This window comes from Chlorocebus sabaeus, chromosome 11, assembly GCF_047675955.1.
Source record: "Chlorocebus sabaeus isolate Y175 chromosome 11, mChlSab1.0.hap1, whole genome shotgun sequence".
Classification (NCBI taxonomy): Eukaryota; Metazoa; Chordata; class Mammalia; order Primates; family Cercopithecidae; genus Chlorocebus; species Chlorocebus sabaeus.
The window spans coordinates 26,826,742-26,850,324 of NC_132914.1; the positions used below are offsets into that span (position 1 = coordinate 26,826,742).

The 23,583-nt window shown below is 36.6% G+C and overlaps 1 protein-coding gene across 1 annotated transcript in view; it reads left to right on the forward strand.

Annotated features, from left to right (window-relative positions):
- The window catches only part of RASSF8 (Ras association domain family member 8), a 47,525-nt gene extending 25,655 nt beyond the window's left edge, over positions 1 to 21,870 (forward strand). The window contains exons 2-5 of the mRNA XM_037990247.2: positions 5,418 to 5,585; positions 13,493 to 14,382; positions 16,566 to 16,710; positions 17,704 to 21,870. Coding sequence (XP_037846175.1) covers positions 5,483 to 5,585; positions 13,493 to 14,382; positions 16,566 to 16,710; positions 17,704 to 17,825 — 1,260 coding nt within the window. The 5' untranslated portion in view covers positions 5,418 to 5,482 and the 3' untranslated portion in view covers positions 17,826 to 21,870. The remainder of the gene's footprint in view (positions 1 to 5,417; positions 5,586 to 13,492; positions 14,383 to 16,565; positions 16,711 to 17,703) is intronic.
- The last annotated feature ends 1,713 nt before the right edge of the window (positions 21,871 to 23,583 follow it).

Consider the following 23,583-nt stretch of genomic DNA (forward strand, 5'->3'; position numbering starts at 1 on the left):
AAACAAAGCTTACATAATACGTATTTTTTCCCCATGAGTCACATCACACCTTCTTGCCTCAGAAACCCTGGACACCGCTTCAGCACTATGCTTGGGGGCCATTTCAAATGGTGAAATCCCACCAACAAAACTCACAAAAAACATGGCACCAAGTAGACTGAGAAAGGACACATGTTGACAGTACGAGAGCTGAAACACAAAGACAACGTCACCTTGTTCAGTCTCAGCTGGGAGTGTGTGTGTCAGGCAGCTCAAAACTTTCACACTCTATGCATATCCACAAATAACCCTGAAAGCACCACAGATAGTGATTTTGGGATTGCAAACAAAATTTTAGCAACTAGGCAGGTTTCACAAATATGGAATCTGCAAATAATGAAGAATGGCTGTAATTCCTTTAAGAAAGCATTGATCTTGAGATAATAGGTTTCCACAGATGCAAATGCCCAGTTCCAGGAGGATATTATGACAAAAAATGGTTCTTAGCTAAAGAATACTCCCTGGTGGCATGTTAGTGAATAAGCCTAGTGCTTCATTGTAAAAATTATTAAAATAATAGTGACTTGCATCTAGAAACCTCATAATGAAAACAATAACTGAACTATATTGAAACCTTTGCAGTAGAACCTTCCTTCTACCTGCATCACTGTTTCCATGGAAAAATATATTCCAAATTCCAATTGGAATGTCCTTTTGCTTCCTAGGTCTTTAGTCTGAACGATGACCGATCCATCACACGCACCTACATTGTAGGACTTCCATTTTCCTCTGTAGTCTAGTTCTGGGGCTGGACATAGAACTGTTGGAGTTGATATAAAGGAAAGATCAGGGTTACAGCTCCTAGAGGGGGGGTACTGGGGGCTTCTGCTGGGAAGATGGAGAGATGGGCTCTTCAGATGACTTCATGAATAATGCCATGATTTTTTTCATGGTTTAAACTTGCTTTTCTATTTTTCTTTTTAATTTTTTTATTTCAATTTTTAAGTTCTGGGATATATGAGCAGGATGTGCAGTTTTGTTACCTAGGTAAATGTGTGCCATGGTGGTTTACTACACAGGTCAACCCATCACCTAAGTATTAAGCCCAGCAACCACTAGCTATTCTTTCTGATACTCTCCCTCCCCACCCTACAACAAGCCCCAGTGTATGTTGTCCCCACTCCATGTATCCATGTGTTCTCATCATTCAGCTCCCACTTATAAGTGAGAACATGCAGTATTTGTTTTTCTGTCCCTGTATTAGTTGGCTCAGGATAATAGGCTTCTAGCTCCATCCATGTCCCTGCAAAGGACATGATCTTGTTCCTTTTTATGGCTACATAGTATTCCATGTTGTACATGTGCTACATTTTCTTTATCCAGTCTATCATTGATAGACATTTGGGTTGATTCCATGTCTTTGCTATTGTGAATAGTGCTGCAGTGAGCATACATGTGCATGTATCTTTATAATAGAGTGATTTATATTCCTTTGGGTATATACCCAGTAATGGGATTGCTGAGTCAAATGGTATTTCCACATCTAGATCTTTGAGGAATTGCCACACTGTCTTCCACAATGGTTGAACTAATTTACACTCTCACCAACAATGTAAAAATGTTCCTTTTTCTCCACAACCTTGCCAGCCTCTGTTATTTCTGGACTTTTAAATATCTCATTGTGGTTTTGATTTGCATTTCTCTAATGATCAGTGATGTTGAGCTTTTTTCATATGTTTGTTGGCTGCATCTGTTTTCTTTTGAGAAGTGTCTGTTCATGTCCCTTGCCCACTTTTTAATGGGGTTATTTTTTGTTCTTGTAAATTTGTTTAAATTCCTCGTAGACTCGGGATATTAGACCTTTGTCAGATGGATAGATTGCAAAATTTTTCTCCCATTCCATAGGTTGTCTTTTGACTCTGATGATAGTTTCTTTTGCTGTGCAAAGGATCTTTAGTTGGATCCCATTTGTCAATTTTTGCTTTTGTTGGAACTGTTTTTGGCATTTTTCATGAAATCTTTGCCCATGTCTATGTCCTCAGTGATATTGCCTAGATTTTCTTCTAGGGCTTTTATAGTTTTGGGGTTTACATTTAAGTCTTTAATCCATCTTAAGTCAATTTTTGTATAAGGTGTAAGGAAGGGGTCCAGTTTGAATTTTCTGCATATGGCTAGCCAGTTCACCCAGCACCATATATTAAATAGGGAATCCTTTCCCCATTGCTTGTTTTTGTCATGTATGTTGAAGATCAGTTGGTTGTAGGTGTGCGGTCTCATTTCTGAGTTCTGTATTCTGTTCCATTGGTCTGTGGGTCTTTTTTGCTGTAAGTACCATGCTGTTTTGGTTACTGTTGCCTTGTAGTATAGTTTGAATTTGGGTAGCGTGATGACTCCAACTTTGTTCTTTTTGCTGAGGAGTGTCTTGGCTATTTGGGTTCTTTTTTGGTTCCATATGAATTTTTAAATAGTTTATTCTAGTTCTGTGAAGAATGTGGTAGTTTAATGGGAATAGCATTGAATCTATAAATTACTTTGGGCAGAATGGCCATTTTCATGATACTGATTCTTCGTATTCATGAGCACGGAATGTTTTTCCATTTGTTTGTATCATCTTTGATTTCCTTTAACAGTGGCTTGTAGTCCTCCTTGAAGAAGTCCTTCACTTCCCTTGTTAGCTGTATTCCTGGTTATTTTCTTCTCTGTATAACAATTGTGAATGGGAGCTCATTCATAATTTGGCTCTCTGCTGGCCTGTTATTGGTGTGTAGGAATGCTGTTGATTTTTGCCAATCGATTTTGTATCTTGAGACTTGACTGAAGTTGCTTATCATCTTAAGAAGCTTTTGAGCTGAGACAACAGTGTTTTCCAGATGTTGGATCTTGTCATCTGCAAAGAAAGACAATTTGACTTCCTCTCTTCCCATTTGACTACACTTTATTTCTTTCTCTTGCCTGCTTGCCTTGGCCTGAATTTCCAATACTATGTTGAATTAATGATTCAATATATGATTAAAAGTTCAAAGTGAAACAATGATAATTCAGATAGGAAAATATGTGGCAGTATGCTAAAGTCTAAAAAGGAATGTAAAACTTCTGTGAGATACCTAACATCAGATTTATAGAAACGGAGAATAGAATGGAAGTTGTTGGGGGCTGCGGACAGGGCGAAATGGGCAGTTGCTTGTTGAAGGGGTCTAAAGTTTCAGTTACACAAAATGAGTAAGTTCTAGAGATCTGCTGTCCAATATGGTGCCTGTAGTTAATAATACTGTATCATGTACTTAAAAATGTGTTAAAAGGATAGAGCTTATGTTTTCTTCCACAATTGGGGGGAAAAAAAGTCCCATAGGATCATTTTAAATGATGGGTTTCTTGGTGGTGGGGGGACTTTAATGAGGTCTGTTTCTGAGACCCTTTCTTGCTTGATTTCCCAACTTTAAGATCTTTTAATGAATAATAAGGCACTTTACATAGACTTTAATCCAGCTTTCACAAAAATTTAATAAAGCAATATATTAATCTTTGGCCATTTTTGATACCTTAATTTTATCCCAAGAAAGAATAAAACATATTCTATTTTTGGCAAATAGAATGCCTTGCAGTAGAGGAAACAAGTCAGAACTTTTCTGTTTTCTTGAACATTCTCTAGGTTGGGCAGCATATACAACTCTCCTTTGAAATTTAGAGTGCATACCAGCCTATTAAAGTCTCCAGAGAAGTCTAGCTGTAAAGGAACTTGTTTAACTTTATTTACTGGCTTTCTTACATTTCTTTAACTTTGGAAGCCTTTTATCCCCAGTAACTTTAACATCTCGCAGGCCCTTATAACTGAGGAACACAGTTATGGATTCAGCTTGTCATTGGCAAGGGGGCCCCTTCTTTCTTCATATGGGGGTAATGAAACCTGTGCTGTGTCGTATGCCGAGAGCTAAAGCAACTTGCTAAGAGATTAATGTTCAGGCAGGCCTTCCTTGTTTTTAGGATGACAAAAAGGATTTGTGTACCTTCTGTGGAGAAAGTAATTAGGTTTATTCTCCTTTCCCTTGCATGTGTTCTGACTCATCTATCCAGGTGACCAGATGGCCTAGAACTGTCTTAGGTCTTTTAAAAGAATGTGCAAAGGACTAAGCCACTGTTTGTAGTAACTACTGTTTTACAAGAAAAATTTTTAGTGTTTTTAAAATAAGCTTTTAAATAAGCCATTAATTCTGTAATACCAGTGCCACTGTAAACCTATAAACAAATCCAAATGTTCTCTTAATTAAATCAATGTTTATTACATCTCCTGAATTTTAACATTCTTTTGTAAAAACAACAAAGATGTGGGAAGACCACAAAACAATGGACAAACAAAAAATTGTAGATTGATTAGAGAATTTACATAGGAAGAGTTGAGATTTTTTTAAACCCACAGGAAAAAGAATTGTGATCATTTTTAGCAGGCGAGTAACATTCTTATCAATATAGGAAATAAAGAATATTTGGTTTGACTATATGACAAAGTAAAAATTTCTGCTTGGCATATAATGCAGCCAAATGCAAAATCAAATACTGGGTAAACAACAGCAAGTAGAACAAAGGGTTAGTGTTTATAATTTTTGAATAACTCTTGTAATTTAAGAAAACTGTCAAACCCAGTTAAGTGAAAAAAGGATAAACAGTTCATACATGAGGATATTGTTGGTCATCAAAGGAATTCGTTTCCTTCAACTAAGATTTTTTACCCACCTGTCCTCATGCTGTGCCTGGTGTTGGCATTTCAGCGGGGAAGACACTCTTTGTCCTGTGAGGAGAGGGAGGCAAGGGACACCTTAAAAACAGTTGTCAAGACATCATACATGAGAAGAGAGAGTGACATAATAAGGGAAAAAAAGTATTAGGAAGGCAGGCAGGTAGCAGTTTCTTTCTTTCTTTTTTTTTTTTTTAAATCAGGAATGTGAACTGAGTAAGATACCTTGACAACTGTTCTTAAATTTATTAATACTCAATATTGGCAAAGCACTGCAGATTGGTTCAATTTTATTGATAGTTCCTAAAATGACAAACTTTTTTTCTTTATTTTTGCCTCAGAAATTACCCTAATGAAATAATCCCAAAAGAAAAAACAGGACAGAAAAACAGCGCGAATAGGGCTTGGCAACTAAATAGGAATTTTTAACCTAATGGAGCAAGAGTTCATGATTAAAATTATTATAAAAAGTAGTTGTAACATGAAACAGTGTCATGATAGGTGACTGTAGTCACATTTGTGTTGCTTAATTAATTTCTGTAAAATAAGCCTGTGTACTTCAGTAAGATTATGATATGTTAAAATTGGTTTTGTGTAATACTTACATGCTTACTAGAAGAAATGTTGATTCATTTTATTACAAGTGATTTTTTGCCCTTTTTTTAGCTGACTCCACAGACTCAACCTTCTTCACTCCGTGTTCCTGCAGCTAGAGACATGACCTAACACCCTGATGACCACTCTCAGGGCCCTTGAGTGACTGGCTGCTGCACCATGGAACTTAAAGTATGGGTGGATGGAGTTCAGAGGATTGTTTGTGGAGTCACTGAAGTCACAACTTGCCAGGAGGTTGTCATAGCCTTAGCTCAAGCAATAGGTAAGTGAACTCTGTGAGTATCTGAGAAAAGTACATTATGCTTCCTTTCGTTGTATGTGTTTGTTTTAAATATGGATTTCTAATGGATTTTGTTCATTTGGTTCCATAATACGTCTCACAGGCACACTTGTACTTATTACAGTTTGCCAGTGTTTGGGTAAATCTGTGATAATGATGCTCCTCTGACACCCCTAGATTTTACTAACCCGGAGTTAGCACGTACACTGCCTTCTCCTATCCTGTTGTTCAGCCCAAACAATGACTTCTGAAACTACAGATGTTTCCTTGAGCCAAAATTTAGACCCAGATTAAGGATTTAGATTCTTGGTTCCCAGAATCCGTCATTAGGAAAAATCCCACTTACTGTTTATTTCTCCATACTTTTAGAAAATACAACAAATGAAATAACATCGTTATTCACTGGAAAGATAATGTATACTTTTAAAATCTTATGATTGGCCGGGCACGGTGGCTCATGCCTGTGATCCTAGCACTTTGGGAGACTGAGGCGGGCAGATCACTTGAGGTCAGGAGTTCAAGACCAGCCTGGCAAACATGGTCAAACCCGTCTTTAATAAAACTACAAAAATTAGCCAAGTGTGGTGGCATGCACCTGTAATCCTAGTTATAGACTGAGAAAGGAGAATTTCTTGAACCCAGGAGACGGAGGTTGCAGTGAGCCGAGATCATGCCACTGCACTACAGCTTGGGTGACAGAGCGAAACTCGGTCTCAATCAATCAATAAAATAAAATTTTAAATAAAATAAAATCCTATTATACAGTGAAGATGAAGCACAGCTCTTGGCTTCGTGTTATTCTCCTACCATGTTTTACCCTTTCTTCTTGTTTATTTTAAGCTTATCTTCATCATAGTTTATGTATGTTTGGTTGCCTTAAATGACGAGGGCGTGAACACCTACATCAGTAAAAGCAGCAATATGGGTCCAAGTTTATATTTGCATCTTAAATCTTTCATTTAACAAACATGTATTAAGAGGAAGCTGTGTGACCAGCACCATGCTAAGTGCTCAGGGCCTCTTTGTCTTTGAGCTCCTTATCAAAAGTTGATTTTATGTCTTGCCAGTTTATATTGGAAGCATGTCAGTTAGCTCAGCACTGAAGTGAGTCATACTGTTGCCAAGGCACTTTAGCATTTGGTAGAGAAGATTGTGCCACCTGTGATGTGGCAGATGCACTGTCAGAGGTTTACAGTGCCCTACACAAGACAGAGACTTTCTTCTAATCGTGACATCTTTTGATTTTTCCTTAAACACTATCACACACGAATATATTGTGGCAATGCTGAAAATTCTGGGCTTTCACATCCAGTGAAACTCTTTTTGCATTTGGGAATCATATATATGTAGACTGAAGTTTAATTATTAAGGAGGAGAAAATTAAGGCATTTAATTTTTTCATATTCTTCAAGCTTATTTAGTAATAGTCCCTATTAAGAGCTTCACTTAATGTATTTGAATTAAAATATACAGCTTTTTTTTTTTCTTAGTGAAGAATATGTTTATTAATTGTCAAACCTGGCTTTCCTTGTTATATTTGGGAATTAAGCCATGAACAGTACTAAAAAAAGAGTAGTTTTTTGCAAAAGTCAAAGTAGTTGAGTAGTGCTGTAAGCTGCATCTGTCCACAATCACTCTTTTTACACAGAATTTTGAGGGGAAAAGGCCCAGAGGTACCATGTATGTGCTTGCCCCCTGGGACTACAGAGTATACTTGTGAATAAGCCAAAAAGACATTTTAACTCATCTACCCTCCCACTTTTACTTCCTCAATAACTCAATCCAGGAGCTGTTTTGAAAAGTTGACAACTTGAATACAAATGTTTTATGATATTCCTCCAAACTTGGCCAAACAACTCTTTCTGTAACATAAATACTTCATTGAATTCAGAATTCATCTAGAGATGACTCCACTGGCAAGTAGCCGAAAGCTGTGGGTTCTGGTTTCTGTGGTGAGGGCTTGTTAATTAGAGAAAATTGCCCCTCTGAAAAGCAACCCCAGAACATCCAAGGCCTAACACAGTAAGTGGCTAGCTGGATTATTAGTAGAGCGTGGACTGATGAACAGAACCACAGGTGGCTGTCAGGAATCTATAGTGAAGCAACTTGTAGACTGGTTTCTTAGGTTTAAGTGCACGTCTTTGCCTCATAGGGGCACTACACACACACACACACATACACACACACACAGAGTATTCTTGATTAGGAGTTACTGGTTTTTTTCTGGATAGTTAAAATTATTTTTAGGAAACCATAGAAACTATCAAAATGACTTACTATGAAAATATGCACACAAGATGTCAACCTGCAAATATATATATGACAGCTAACGTTTTCTTCATGCTACTAATCAATCAAATTGTATTAGCAAAGAGCTAAAAACAACATAGTTTGGTGAAAGATGTTGAATTTATCTACTACTATAGGAAGAAATCTTTTCTACACTAATCTGACAACCTTGACAGATTAGATTTAGGTGATGGATGTGGGACACATGCTGAAATGACGACAGAATAACTAAAAGTGAAACCTTAGTTGAAACCTCTTCTTGTCATGAAGTGGTTCAACTGCCCTGCAAGAGTGCACTCAGAGTTTGTCACTGTACACCCTGAGCTTTCTGAAGCATTCCCAATTTAAATGTTCTACTTTGTTTCCCCTGTAAAATGTCTCGGAAATATATTTTTTTCAGAGTCTAAACTGCTTGTCAAATCTAAGTGAAACAGAAAGCCTTTGACAGATCATCTGTCTCAAGTTACAGTGGCGAAAATGCATTTGCTTTTACAGTATCTCAAACCAAAAATATGACAAGGATGTATTTCTGCCCTCAGGCAGCTTAGAGCTTAACACAGAAATAAAAGTCCAGCTAACAAAAGATGAGAGAGGAAAGAAGGAAGAGAAAGAAATCAAGGAGATTGAGGGAAAGAATTTCTGATCCACAGTACTTTGATATTTGGTGTTCTTGTGAAGACAAGGAAAGGAATATGTATTTTATGTTGTCATATTTAACTCTTAGTTTCACATGTAAAATATCAATGTTAGATATTTAAAAATTGATTAGTTTTCTACGTTTATAAAGTCATATTATTTATTGTGGATTATCTTGAAATTTAGAAAACACAAAGACGGCAAGAGAATCACCCATGATTCTACTTCCTAGCAATAAACAATGTTTTTTGTGTACCCATAGACAAGCTTTTAAAAAATTATACTCTTCATATGCTTTTTGTAGTTTTGAGTCTCATTGTCTCATTTTTCATTTATTGTATTGTGAATTAATTTTCCACATATTCATTTACAATATGAATATTTATAACAATAGTCTAATTTTTATTTTAATTAGCTTCTGTATTTTCCACATCTATAGAATATTATTTTAATGAACGTAAATACATGTTAATTCATAGCATGCATCAGTTAAGATGGGCTAGATTATGCTGTGTTAACGAACAGCTCCCAGAATCTTCTGGTTTGTAGTGATACGTGCCTTCTATTTATTTTGATTTATTTTTTTTTTTATGTAACCAGCACAATGCCCAGGAAATCACAGGTACTCTGTAACTGTTTTTATTATGTTTAGTAGTAGTGAGCTTATCATATAATTCTAAGTAGACAGTAATTCTGTGATTACGTTATATCCTTATCAACACACTGGGAAAATATACTGTGGATGATGTAACTATGGTTTGAATGCACAACTGGCTGACAGGTATATTCACAGCTAATTTTTATTGTATCACTGTCATTCTAAGAAATACTGTGAGGTAAGAGTTATTTTAGTAGTTTCACTCAGAACTTAAATAGTATAGTAAAAAATAAGTAAATGTCATCAGAAAATTACTTAAAATTCTTTAGGCTTTTATTCTTCACTGATAAGATGAGGATCATAATATCTATATTGCTTAACTCACAGAACTAACTAAGATGATATATATAAAAGCATCAAAACCCTTTTACAGGCTATAAGATAATAAAGTGTAAGTTCTGTTACAGAGATCTTACAGGGAGAGATCAACAGTCACTGTAAGAATTCTAAGTCATTATGGAAAAAGCTAATTGTGTTCACTAGAGTTTGCATAAGAATCCTGGACTATGTAATATATTTTACAAAATTTTCATAAAAATGTTGATAAGAAGCAAAGTATCTACTCAGAAAAATTCAGTGCTGTTGGATAGCTTATCCTCCATAGATAAAGAATAAGTCAGGTGTTACTGACATTGTTTCTCATATGTCCAGAAACCTGAAAATATGTTAGCATTAAATTCATAAGAGATTAGTGCCATTTCTTTGTCATGTTCTTTTGAATAATGTCCAATATTCATCTTCGGGGTGTGGAGGATTTGATACTGAAGAAGACATCAAATGTCAGTTAAAATGAAAACTCCAGAGGGTTGGTGATGAAGGTGTTTAGTAGAATCTATTTCTCTGGAGCCTGGCACTGTTTCTGACAAATATGTGGTGTTCAATATATATTTGTTAACTAAATAGCAAGCCGTAACTTTTAAATCATGATTTTGATTTATGACTCTAAGGAGAAATTTCCTAAAATTATAAAAATTGTTAGAGTCTTAAAAAATGGTTGAATTCAGGGCATAAATTTCTGAGTGACCCTTGTTTGAGTTTTGGTGTGTATTTTCAAAAATTTTATGTTACTTCATAGTTGTGTATTCTGCTTTCTTAAGTGAAAGTAAGCTGTTATCCTGTTTTCTTTTAATTTATGTCAATCAGTCATTCAGTAAGATTTCATTAATGCATTAAAATCTGTGAGTTTCTTCAGTATATAAATTTAACGATTCTTGGGATTAGTCTCAGTCGCTTCAGTATTTAAAAGTATAATTAATATTTTTTTACCCCATGTTGGATCAAAATTACTTGACAGTGTCACACAGTCCTACAATGCAAATACAGCTTCAACTACAAATGCCATAGATAGATAGACAGACAGATAGATACTCCTTTTTATTCATTTTAAGATTACATCAAAATAGTACACAAGGTATAACTAAATGTATCCATGTGGTCAAATACACTAAAAGGAGTTCTGCAGGAGGAATCAGAATCTGTGTAAATGAAGGAAATGGAGTTTGTAGAGCACTGCCAAGTTACGGGCATTAAAAACAGTGATTATGGAATTTAATTCCTATATAAAATATTTAAAACCCAATTTATATAATAAAATCAAATCTATTCATTTACCTTTTTTTAAAAAAAAAAGCTTTTTTATACTGCTAGATGGAATTTTTGGCCCAATAGTACTAAATGTGCATTATTTAACAGAAGCAAATACTGGCAGTAAAAGCAATTATAAATAATCTTCTACTAAGACAGTCTCAGAGGGTAGCAGTACCAGTAAGCTCTGGAAAATTAGATTTATTTTTAATTATGACTAAATTAGGATCTTTAAAATTTTTTGTTTAGTTCATATAATGTGATGATTTAGTTTTCCTTTTAAAGATACTTCACTGGGCTGATAGACTTGGAAAGAACTCTACGGGTTTATCTGACCCCTCCTGTTGCTGAAGGAGGACACAGAGGTTCAGAGAAGAGTAAGATTCCTAAAAGTAGTTGATAGGCAGAGTGTTGTGACCTTTGAAGCAGTTTGTGCACATGGGACAGTTTTAACATTGCAGATGTGTCACGTGGTTTTTCTTTGGGAGCAATTAGAGTAATTTTTAACCTGAAAATTATTGGAAACATTTTTTTATTTCAAGAAGCTAATCTATTGTGCTAAGGTTTTCCTTTACATCCCCCTTATTAGCCTGGGCATTTTGATAAATAATATCATCTAGCACTTTTCAATTTCACAAACATTTTTATGTTTTACATTCTCACGTGGCTCTCAGAACAACCTTGTCAGATAAGGAAATACTACTCTTATTCCACAGATGAGGAGACTGAGGCTAAAGGAAATTTAATTGTTCAGATCATGTAAGCACAGTAGGAAGCAGAGTCACATTTGAACCCAGACCTTTCTACTCCAGAACCCTTGTCCCGTCTACTGTGTCTAGCTTTACATAGTTGGAAGAGTTGCTTTTTAAAAGTCAGGTTGTTGGGCAAGGGAGGGGAAAATAAATAAATAAATAAATAAATAAATAAATAAATAAAAGATTATTGTGATGGCACATCACTATTTAAAGGAATTCTGTGGTCAACCCTTTTGTTACAGGAAAAATGTCTTAATAGCTACCATGTGTTGAATGCCTGCTGTGGGCCAGGCAGTGTGGTAGGTGCTAACCCTCAGAATCTGCGAAGCATTTTAGAAGGGAAGTTGTGCTGCTTATCTAGTAAGGAACTCACGCAGGATTATTTGCCTTCAAAGCCCCAACTTCCAGCTGCACCCCAAATTCAGGTCTCCCTAAAGGAGAACATACCCATATGCTTATAGCGAAATCATTTTTTAATGTGCTACTTATGAATTGCATACATGGGTGTTGATATTTATACATCTAGATTTCCATTTATTGATGCAGTAATTGCAAAAATACTACTGTTGGCTCAGAAGCTCATGAAATTTAAAAAAGAAAGCCAGGAAGGTAAATCAATAGCTGTTTATACAAGTATAATTGCTGGATGGCAGCGTTGGGTTTTTTTTCTTCTTTCTAATTAACTATGTACGCTTTTCACAAAATTTAAATGATCCATCTGACCTACTTACCTTAAATGAAAATATTTAAGAAGCATGTTCAAGCTTATGGCATTACACTTATACTCTTCTGAAACTTCATCTTACTTTCATAATTATTAGATTCAGTATATTTTTCAATTTATATGTGATTGTATCCTGTTTTTGTTTTGTTTTGTTTTGTTTTGACAGAGTCTTACTCTGTCGCCCAGGCTGGAGTGCAGTGACACAATACAGCTCACTGAAGCCTTGACCTCCCAGGATCAGGCGATTCTCCCATTTCACCCTCTCAGGTAGCTAGGACTACAGATGCACAGCACCATGCCCAGCTAATTTTTTCATATTTTATTTGTAGAGACAGGGTTTCACCATGTTGCCCCGGCTGGTCTCGAACTCCTGGGCTCAAGAAATCTGCCCACCTTTGCCTCCCAAAATGCTGGGATTACAGGCGTGAGCCACTGCACCCGGCCCGCTGGTTTGTTTTTAATAATATTTTGCTCTGAGTTTTGTTTTTTTTTAAAGAAGAATCTTTGATACTATCATGTTACCAAAACTGAACAAGTCTTCTCTTCAGGCCCCTGTTTTTATATGAATTTGGTTAGAAGAGTTTTTTCATCGAGCTGATTTTTTATTTGCCATGGGTGTCCAGGAAGATGTCAGCTGTGTGAGCAATGGGTTGGTAGAGCACTCAGGTGGAGATGGAGAGGAGACCTGGGCAGCTCCTGTGGCTGAGTCACAGATTCTCCACTTGTCCCCATGTCTCCTTTGAGGAGGAGAAATGGGGCCTCCAGCCCTCCCAAGTTCTGAGGTGGAAAAATTCAAGGGATTTGCACAGTGGAAATGTATTTGAGTTTTGAAGTTCCACCTCGTTCCTAGACCAGCCCCTCATGCATCACATGGCGATTCTATTGTCCTTTGTTTCAGCTAGAAAATAAACTTTGTTCAGTCTTGCCCCAAATGAGAAGTTCTAGGCAGTCAGGTATTTGGCAAGAGTGTAAGGGTCTCACCCAGGTTTAAAGTACAAAGTTGAATTTCTAAGCAAGCCTGAAGAGTATGTGCAATACACATCTTCTGATTTTATGTTGCATGTTGTGAGGGGTTTGGTGTCTTCAAGTAAAGGTTTTAAAGGCAACCTGGACTAGACTCTAAAACTTGACCCTCTGATGCTTTGCTAATCAAAAATACGCAATCATCAAATGGCATTCTTACTCTATTTTTAAACTATTACATATCCCATTTGGACAACTTATTCTTAACTTTTTTACATAGGTCGAACTGGAAGGTACACCCTTATAGAGAAATGGAGAGATACTGAAAGACACTTAGCACCTCATGAAAATCCTATCATATCCTTAAACAAATGGGGGCAGTATGCTAGTGATGTGCAGCTCATTCTACGACGAACCGGGCCGTCACTCAGTGAGCGACCCACTTCAGACAGTGTGGCTCGAATTCCTGAAAGAACTTTATACAGGCAGAGTCTGCCCCCCTTAGCTAAACTGAGGCCTCAGATCGACAAATCAATCAAAAGGAGAGAACCGAAAAGGAAATCACTGACATTTACAGGAGGTGCCAAAGGATTAATGGACATTTTTGGAAAAGGTAAAGAAACTGAGTTTAAGCAAAAGGTGCTGAATAACTGCAAAACAACAGCAGATGAGTTGAAGAAGCTGATCCGTCTGCAGACAGAGAAGCTTCAATCCATTGAGAAACAGCTGGAATCTAATGAAATAGAAATACGATTTTGGGAGCAAAAGTATAATTCCAACCTTGAAGAGGAAATTGTCCGTCTAGAGCAAAAGATCAAAAGAAACGATGTAGAAATTGAGGAGGAAGAATTCTGGGAAAATGAATTACAGATTGAACAGGAAAATGAAAAACAGCTGAAGGATCAACTTCAAGAAATAAGACAGAAAATAACAGAATGCGAAAACAAATTAAAGGACTATTTGGCACAGATCCGGACTATGGAAAGTGGTCTTGAAGCAGAAAAATTGCAACGGGAAGTTCAGGAGGCACAGGTCAATGAGGAAGAGGTTAAAGGAAAGATCGGTAAGGTCAAAGGGGAAATTGACATTCAAGGCCAGCAGAGTCTGAGGTTGGAAAATGGCATTAAAGCTGTGGAAAGATCTCTTGGACAAGCCACCAAACGCTTACAGGTAACCACATTTTGATAAATAGAATGTTTGGCCCATTTAAAATAATACCTTCTTGGAATCTCCTTTTCATCATTGTCAGTTTTTCCTTATATTCAAAGAATTAGAAACCCGGCCTTGTTTAAAAGTTTTGTCGAATTCTTGTGACTTATGACAGCTTAGATGAGAGCAGTAGCCATGCGGATCCTTCTCCATGGAAGAGCCTGGTCTTACTGTGGCAGTTGTAGCATTAGATAATGGGGTGGAACAGACACTAGTGATGAGATAGTGAATCTCACCTTCTCTTTTCAGAGATAGGGAAACCAGAGCTGAAAGAGCTGTCCACGGATTGGTTGGCCAGGGATTGTTGTGGCTAGCTGACTGCTTCTTTGTCACTTCTCCATTGTTGCCAGCCAATCCCAGCTTCCTTCCTGACACATAAACAGCCCTCCTGTCTTCTCCCCTCTCCACAGTACCCTCCTTTGCTTTCCTGAGAGAGGCACAAAGATTTCTGTCTGATTTTCCCCCTTTCTAGTTCACGTACAAGAAGATTTATATTTTGCCACTTAAACCCTAATCACTCAACTTACTTTTCCTGGATATACCCATTCTTGAAAACACCTTGTGATTATGTTGCGAAAGTTGCAAAGATGTATCAAACAGTCTCTATCAGATGAGATGAGAAAGAGACACAATTGATAACAATATGGCTATTTAAATTTAAATTAAGATTAAATAATAAGACAATTAAAATATTAAATAATTTAAACTTCTGTTTTTAGTCACACATGATCGCATTTCCAGTGCCCAGTAGCACATGTGGCTGCTGTACTGGCCGTGCAGACACAGAACATCTCCACCATTGGAGGAGGTTCTGTTGGACTTGGCTGGTTTAGAGCTTACTATTCAAAGTGTAGTCCATGCCAGGCAGCTTCAGGGTATACTTGTAAGAAATTCAGAATCTACATTGAAACAAGATGCCCAAGTAGTGCCTGTGTACAGTGAGGTTTGAGAAGAGCTGCTTTAGAATATCAACAGTTAGTTCCACAGTCAGGGAAAGCTGAGGTTTTAGGAAGAACTGATGTGGTCTCCTTTCTCCATGACTATCTGTAGTAAGAGATAAAACTACCACCCAAATTTTGAAAATCAAGAATTTCTCATGCAGTAGAAGGTTGGCAGCCTCTAATTTGTCAGTATTTTACTATTGAGATTCATTTTGACATTTTAAAAAAGGTACAATTGGAAGTTGTGTTGCTTTTGATATCACTTACAGAAAGCACCAACAACACAGTCATTACTAGTAAATCCTTCTAACCCACTGAAAAGTGTCTGATAATCCAATATTGATATGTCCCCAAGTACCCCCTACACTCAAATAAGTGGAGAAAACAACCATTCACTTCTAATCTCTTCCCAACCCCTACCAAATCCTTGAGACCCACCCAGCTTGGGTAGAGCCAGGGTACTTTTTCTTGTATACAGTAGAGGAAAGAAAGAAATAAAAAGCTATTTAAATAATAGGATGTCCCTCCTTGCTTATACAGCTTTCCAGCTGTCCAAACTTGATCTCCTTCTTTAAGGCTCTGTAGTTCTCTAATCTTTGTCAAGGATTTAAGAGTTCCATTGTGAGAATCTTGTGGGAATCTTGTTTTCCTTATGCTATAAGATAAATCTCAATAATGTATCACATGAAAATTGAAACAGCTTACAAAAAACAAGAACTCTAAATCCATGGGCCAAATTACAGTTAACTTTGTAGTCATAGTAATGTGAAGTGGTTATGTAAATTTGTGACCAACTTAGCAAGATTGCTATAACACAGAGATGGGTGAAAACCTGTGGGGTTTTTTTCTTTTTATTTTCCACCAATGAGTTTACAGGCTGAGAAACCCGTTTTTGTTTTTGTTTTTTAATGAAAGTTTATAGACATATTTATTTCATAAGGATGCATAATGGTTTTCCAGAGGAAAGCATCGCATTTAAGAGGACAGACTGATGAAACTGTTGTTTTCCCTTGGCTTATGTCTTGGCCTACACCACAGAGTGGAAGTGACCTCTTTAGCCCATCGTATCCATAGAAACCAGATTTGTTACATGTCCTTTTATGAAAGCAGATACCCCACATTTAACAGAAGGATTGTCACTAAGATGTCTTGCACTGTCCAGTAGTGAATCCTCAAATTTAAAAAGTAATAATTTCCATCTAGGACAAAGAACAGGAACTGGAGCAGTTGACTAAGGAGTTGCGGCAAGTCAATCTCCAGCAGTTTATCCAGCAGACGGGGACAAAAGTTACCGTTTTGCCAGCGGAGCCCATTGAAATAGAGGCCTCACATGCAGACATTGAAAGGGGTAAGATGTTGAGAAATATGGTTTCTTTTCCCTTTATTCTCACTGCTTAACTTTTTTTGTTTTTGCTTTTTGAGACAGTGTCCCACTGTGTCACCCAGGCTGGAACGCCAGTGGTGTAACTTACAGCTTACTGCAGCCTTGACCTCCTGGGCTCAGGTGATGCTCCTACCTCAGCCTCCTGAGTAGCTGGGGCTACGGGTGCATGCCACTACACCTGGCTGCTTTTCTTTTTTTGTATTTTTTTGTAGAGATGAAGTTTCACCATGTTGCCCAGACTGGTCTCGACCTCCTGAGCTCAAGCAATCTGCCTGCCTCAGCTTCCCAAAGTGCTGGGATGACAGGCATGAACCAGCATGCCTGACCATCTGCTTAATTTTGAATAAACTACTTGTATTCAGTCAAAATATTACCCTCACATTCATAGCTAATTTTCAAGTGGGACACTTAAAAATTCTTTTTTTTTTTTTTTTTTTTTAACTTATTTCCCGTTTCTAGAGGAAAACCAGTAACATTTAGGTTATGTATTTACTTAGGTGAGCATGTAATCACCAAATGTCATATCATTAGTTTTAAACTGCTTCTTTATTAAAATTTTTTTCTGAAGTGTATGAGTCATAGTCTGTTAATTTGAATTTTGGCTCTGTTCCTTATGCCCCTTTTTCCTTCTTTTTCTTCTAAAAATTATTTATTTGTACTGATACTTAAAAGACAATTCCAAACCTGTGTATGCATATGGCGTGAGCAACCAAAAAAAGAAGCAAAATATTTGCCTTTTGTAAAGATCATTCACTGTTCAAATCACCAAAAAGTAGTTTATCAAAGAGACCTGAGAAGGTTTTAGCCTCTTCTCCCCCAGTCCAGGGCACACAGGGGATTGCAGTTATTGCTCTGTGCAGTTTTCTCTTTTGGGGCAGGAAGCAGTCTAATTTGTTATATTGCTAAGTACTCCAAGTTGACTAGTTCACCAGGTGGCTTTCTTTGTTTCCTGTTTAGAGGCACCATTCCAGTCTGGGTCTCTGAAGCGACCTGGTTCATCTCGGCAGCTCCCCAGTAATCTCCGCATTCTGCAGAATCCTATCTCATCTGGTTTTAATCCTGAAGGCATATATGTATGACATTATCTGTCTTTCGTGGGGAGACACAAAAGAGGTACCAAGGACAGCAAACTTCCTTTTTGATTTGTGCCAATGATGAACAGAGGATCTATTCCACAAGCCGCTGTATGCTTTTTCTCTCCTAAATTGCATACCACTTGGAGCCATACCCTGTGCACTGATGCTAAAGAACAAAGAAACTGTGTTTTCACACATCAACAGTGTTGATATTTTTGTCCAGCAGCTGTAATGCAAAGCCTTCGTTTTTATTTGTAGTATTTTGAGAGCTTTAGGAAAGTATTATATAGTGTGTATACATACATAAACCGTGACTTAAGAGTGAAGAGAAATTTGTGACTGGCTTAGTTTAATTTATTTCATGTAATCAATTAATGTGTGAATGTTGATGTTTTAATATTTTTATTGACTTATCCTGTGACTGACTTACGTTATATATTGTGTGATTATGACTGTGTGCATGTTGCCAGACTCCATCCATGCATTGCTGATTTACACTACACAAGTGTCCTAGGGTGCTCCACCATCAAAACTAACTCCAGAGGAAGCCGCTTGCATTTGTTTTGTGAAACTGTCCTAGCCAGTGCTTAATTAGGTGAAAGAATTCAGGGTTTTTTAAAATCTGGAATTTAGTCTTTCCTTTACAATATTTCCAAGTATATTTGTGGCCACATAGCATAACAGATATTTTTCATGAGGTAAATTGTATGTCTAAAACATTTGCAGTGTTTCAGATACTGTTGAACAAAAATGTAATTGTTAAGTATGTATCCAAACAGGCATGGGGTTTCCTGATACATCATGTGTTTTGTTTCTGCCCTGTCTTATCATTTACACTCACGGATCTTCAGAATTGATCTAACATAAGTTATAGGTATCTGAGGGCTGGGTTGGTCTGCTTCAGGAACATTGCTTTAAGCAATGTATTTTAAAATAACCCGCTTCATGTGTATGATCTATTGGTGTACACACCATGGGTAAGGTATTGCTCGCACATCATTTACTCTGTGTATTATGGACCATTGTGTTTTCTTCCAGTCACTTAGATGGAAAGGAGATTAAACCCTAGGTACTTTTTAGCAAGGAAATAAAGTAAAATTCAGCATATGTTTTTATTTTTAGGCTTGACTTTTACAAGACATTAATCTCCATTTGTACAGATGTTTTTTGTTTGTAAAACCGAAAATGAGTCAACACCTTTTTCATGAGTAGTGACTTAACTAAGATTTACAAGTAATATTTAGACAGATTCAGTCAGACACCACTTAGCCATTTTTACATTCCCTCTGGTTACATTTGGTACAGTATAATTAAGACTTTAATCTGAAATTTAAAGTAGTTTTAATTCTGAAGAAATTATATCCTCTATTATTTACATGCAATAAAATAAAAGTGAATTAATATAGTAATGCTATGGTAACAATAGAGAGATGTCTTATGCATGAAGGCAACTTTGGATGTTTTAACACATTTGACTTACTTTGGTTTAGTGAATGCTGACAATGCTGCTCTACTTAGGTTTCCTATGAAAACTTTTAAGAATGGCTATGAGACTGTGTAGAAGCTTCTAGAGAACTGAAAGTAATAATGCAGAGTTGCCTTTTCTAGTGCAGCTAAGTGGCGGACCTCAACTGAAGATATAATTTTCTTTGGGTTCTTGGAGTTATCAAATTGATCTTGCCATTATGTTACTTTGCAAATAACTGAAGTAAATGATTCTTACCTAAATAACCACAACCTGTACACATTTGCTTACAATTTATAATAATTATTTTCTATCTACCTATATTTAAAATTAGAATGATTAAAAAATACTTTATAGCTTTTGTGACAGTAGTGATTTACATATGCCCAATATATGCCTTATTTCTCAATAAGTCATTCTGTATAAAGTCATTTTGTTGTTCAGAGACATCAAGATCTTATTCACAAAGAAAAACATTTTATAAATTGATCACATTTTATTTAAGTCAAAATGTTAAACTGGAGGCAGTATTAAACTTTGCAATTAGAAGTTTCAGAGGTGCCTTAGCGTACCATGAAAAACGCTGTCAATATCCAACTTATTATAAATTGTTATCAGAATTAACCTAATAACTTTAAAGAAGGACAAGCAGCATCCTAGCAACTTGCAGTAGTCTTGGGTTCCCAGCATAGTGTCACAGTTAATCTCTCTGACAACCTCATCAGAATTTCCAAGCTGCCAAATAATCTTCATAGGCCTGATTACAGATTTTTAAAAATTTCCTAGATGAGGAAAGTATAGAAATGTGAATATGATGAATACATTGAGAAACTGTACTTTTTAATTAGTTATATTAGTTCTGGAAGCACATATCTAAGGAATATTTTCTAAGAATCAGAGGAAAAAACTCGTTTTCATAGGAACATCTGAAGATACTTTAGTATATTTGTGATGATTTTTATCTATTGCAAATACCAATGACTTAGATAAGTGCCACATCTTGGACACATTTCGGAGGGGAGTGGGCAATGGTATACAAAAATACCAAATATAAAACTTTCATCTGGGGGGAATATTCAGGTTCTAAATACTAAATTAGATTATAATATTTTGTGGGTTTTTTAAAAAAAAAACATATTGCAACTTGTTTTATTGTGATTTTCTATAAGTATTAAATACATTTAAAGATCTTTTTATCTTGCCAAGAAATAATTTGGAATAGCATTGGTATATTTGACCTTTTGAGTATCTGTCATCCTCAGAGAATGGCCCATAGTGTGTCACCTGTGGACATAGTGTCCCTAGTCCTTTTGTTGTCCTTCTGAGATATTTTGGTTTGATAACATTTGTTATTTTTTTTTATCTTGATACACAGGGACTGTTTTATAATATGAGACTTCAGTTGGTATTAATAGGAGTTACCTATTTAATTCTCCCAGTCATCAATGAGCTAACCATCAATTCCTTTAGTTCAAATTCGTCATAAACAAGAGCTACAGGAAGACTGATAGAGTAAAAACTATATAAATACAGTAAAAAAATAGAATGTATGGTGTGAAATGTGAAGTATAGCAGTATATAATGAGAACATGTAAGCACTTGCTTCCCCAGCATAAGTGTCATTTACACTTGCATTAAAGGATAATTTTCTCTGTGAATAAGAGCAAAATGGTCTTTAGAGAAACAAACTTCATTTGAAGCCATTTCTGTGAACATCTTCCAAGACAGAACTGTAATGGATTGAGGAAATAACACAGAAAAGACAAACACTTTTGATTTCAGGCGTGCAAAGTGCGTGGGCAGATGGGCAGTTCCTGTTGTGCATTGCCTTTGATGAATTGGGCCTTAATTTATATACCCGTGCTGTGTTCACATCCCTCTTCTACCTAAAGTTGTCTTTATTGGTTTATATTGTGTTAAAATTAGCTCATAAGTGTTACTTTTATATTATGTTCTTTTTTTAAGTTGCATGTTTATACTATTTGCTACAGTATTTTTAAGTTTGGGGTGAAGGCCATCAGCTGTATCAAAAAGACAAAACAATCACTATTTATTCAGTATTGCTGCTTTACATCTCCAGAATAAGCTTTCGATGCCAGGACAGTGACTGCCTGAAAGCTGCAGGAGCTCTTTTCAATGCATTTTATATATTTTTAGAAACCAAATAAATGCAGAAAACTATTTAGTATACTAATTATATTAAACCAGCAGAAATATAAAGGCAATAAAGTATATACATATATAAGGGGGGAGGGGAAAGATTAAAAAATAGATTTACAGCCAGACATGGTGATAGCCCTAAATGTATTTCTCAATATGTTTTTCTTTATTGACCCTGGGAGGATTTGAGTTGCTGCAGCTTTAAACAGAAAATTGCCATGTTCACTAATTGTGAGCACATAAATATGCTTTTAGTACTGCTTTGCTTATGTACAAATAAATCTGTAATGTGTATTATATGTAATTATTCTTTTCTTTGACTTTCATTTTAAATGTATATTTTCTGATCATTATGAGCTGTAAAACAAAGAATCAGTATTGGATATTCTCCCAAATAATAAATTTTCAGGATTCATTGGGACATTACAGTTGTCCGTTTGTTTCTTACATCCTTTATATTTTAAAATACAATTTTACTTCCCTTAAAAGATACTGGAGACAATAGGGGCACATATCACTACACATAATTACATTTTTCATGTATACTTACAGAGTCATCTGCTGCTCAAAAGGTGGCTTATTAAAGCAAAACTGAATTAAGAAACTAATACGCCTTTTATTTCAAAAGCGAAAGAAGAAATGATATCTTAGTGAACCTCTGCATTCCCAGATTTCCCTCAAAACCATAAGGGAGAGGAAGAGAACTAATATTTCAGCCCCTACCACATGCCAAGTGCAATGTGGAGTACTTGTCACACTTTTAACATTCACAGCCATCCAAGGAACTGCTCCTAAATCACAACCCCTAAGTAACTGACACAGCATTTGAACCTAGATGTTTCAGACCTCAAGGCACTTTTCTGTATTCCATGGGAGAGATGCATGAGCTTTACAGTGCCCAGTTTCTGCATTTTAGCCACTTTTTAATGTGGAAGTATATAAACTCGTTTTTATAGGAATATTTTTATAAGAAGTTAAACGTTTACTTAGAAATTACACGTGGGGGCCAGGCATGGTGGCTCACGCCTATAATCCCAGCACTTTGGGAGACCAAGGTAGGCAGATGACTTGAGGTCAGGAGTTCGAGACCAGCCTGGCCAACGTGGCGAAATCCCGTCTCTACTAAAAGTGAAAAAAATAGCCAGGCGTGGTGGCGGATGCCTGTAGTCCCAGCTACTCAGGAGGCTGAGGCAGGAGAACCACTTGAACCTGGGAGGCGGAGGTTGGAGTGAGCCAAGATCAGCCACTGCATTCCAACCTGGGTGACAAGAGGGAGACTCTCTCTATATATATATTTAGCCAAAGCAGTATTTATTGAGCCAAAGTAAATTTCCTTGTAATTTCAACTTTAAGGCCACATAGAAGAAACAATTTCCCATCTATATATATAGAGAGAGAGAGTCTTGCTCTGAAAAAGTCTCACTCTATATATATGGGAATAATAGTATGTTATAAAAACAAAGATGAAATGAGAAACTTAAAGTCATTCAAAATACCAATAAGCCCTAATTTGGGGGACTTTTAAAATTTTAATTATCCATCCTGTCCTCTAAAATCATGTTTTGTTAATGGCAGAGAAAGAAACAGGAACTACTGTTAACTTCAGCCACCACCCACTCCACATATGTGTGCTGTGTCTATTAGGAAAGATCAATGGAATCCTATAAAATGGGCATAAATATGCAGGATGTGTTTATGCTTTCCACAGACATTTAGTGAGCCCGTTTTTGTGCGGACACTGGACTGAGAAGCATATATTTGTTCTCTAAGGAGGTTTACACTCTTTTTTTTTGAGATGGAGTCTCGCATTGTTGCCCAGGCTGGAGTGCAATAGCCCGATCTCGGCTCACTGCAACCTCCGCCTCCTGGATTCGAGCGATTCTCCTGCCTTAGCCTCCTGAGTAGCTGGGATTACGGGCGTCTGCCGCCATGCCCAGCTAATTTTTTTTTTTTTTTTTTTTAGTAGAGACGGGCTTTTTCACTATGTTGGCCGGACTGGTCTCGAACTCCTGACCTCGTGTTCCACCCACCTCATCCTCCCAAAGTGCTGGGATTACAGGGGTGAGCAACCGCGCCCGGCTGGTTTACAGTCTTAATAATAGAGATGACAACTTCAGTACAACATGTTAAGAACCG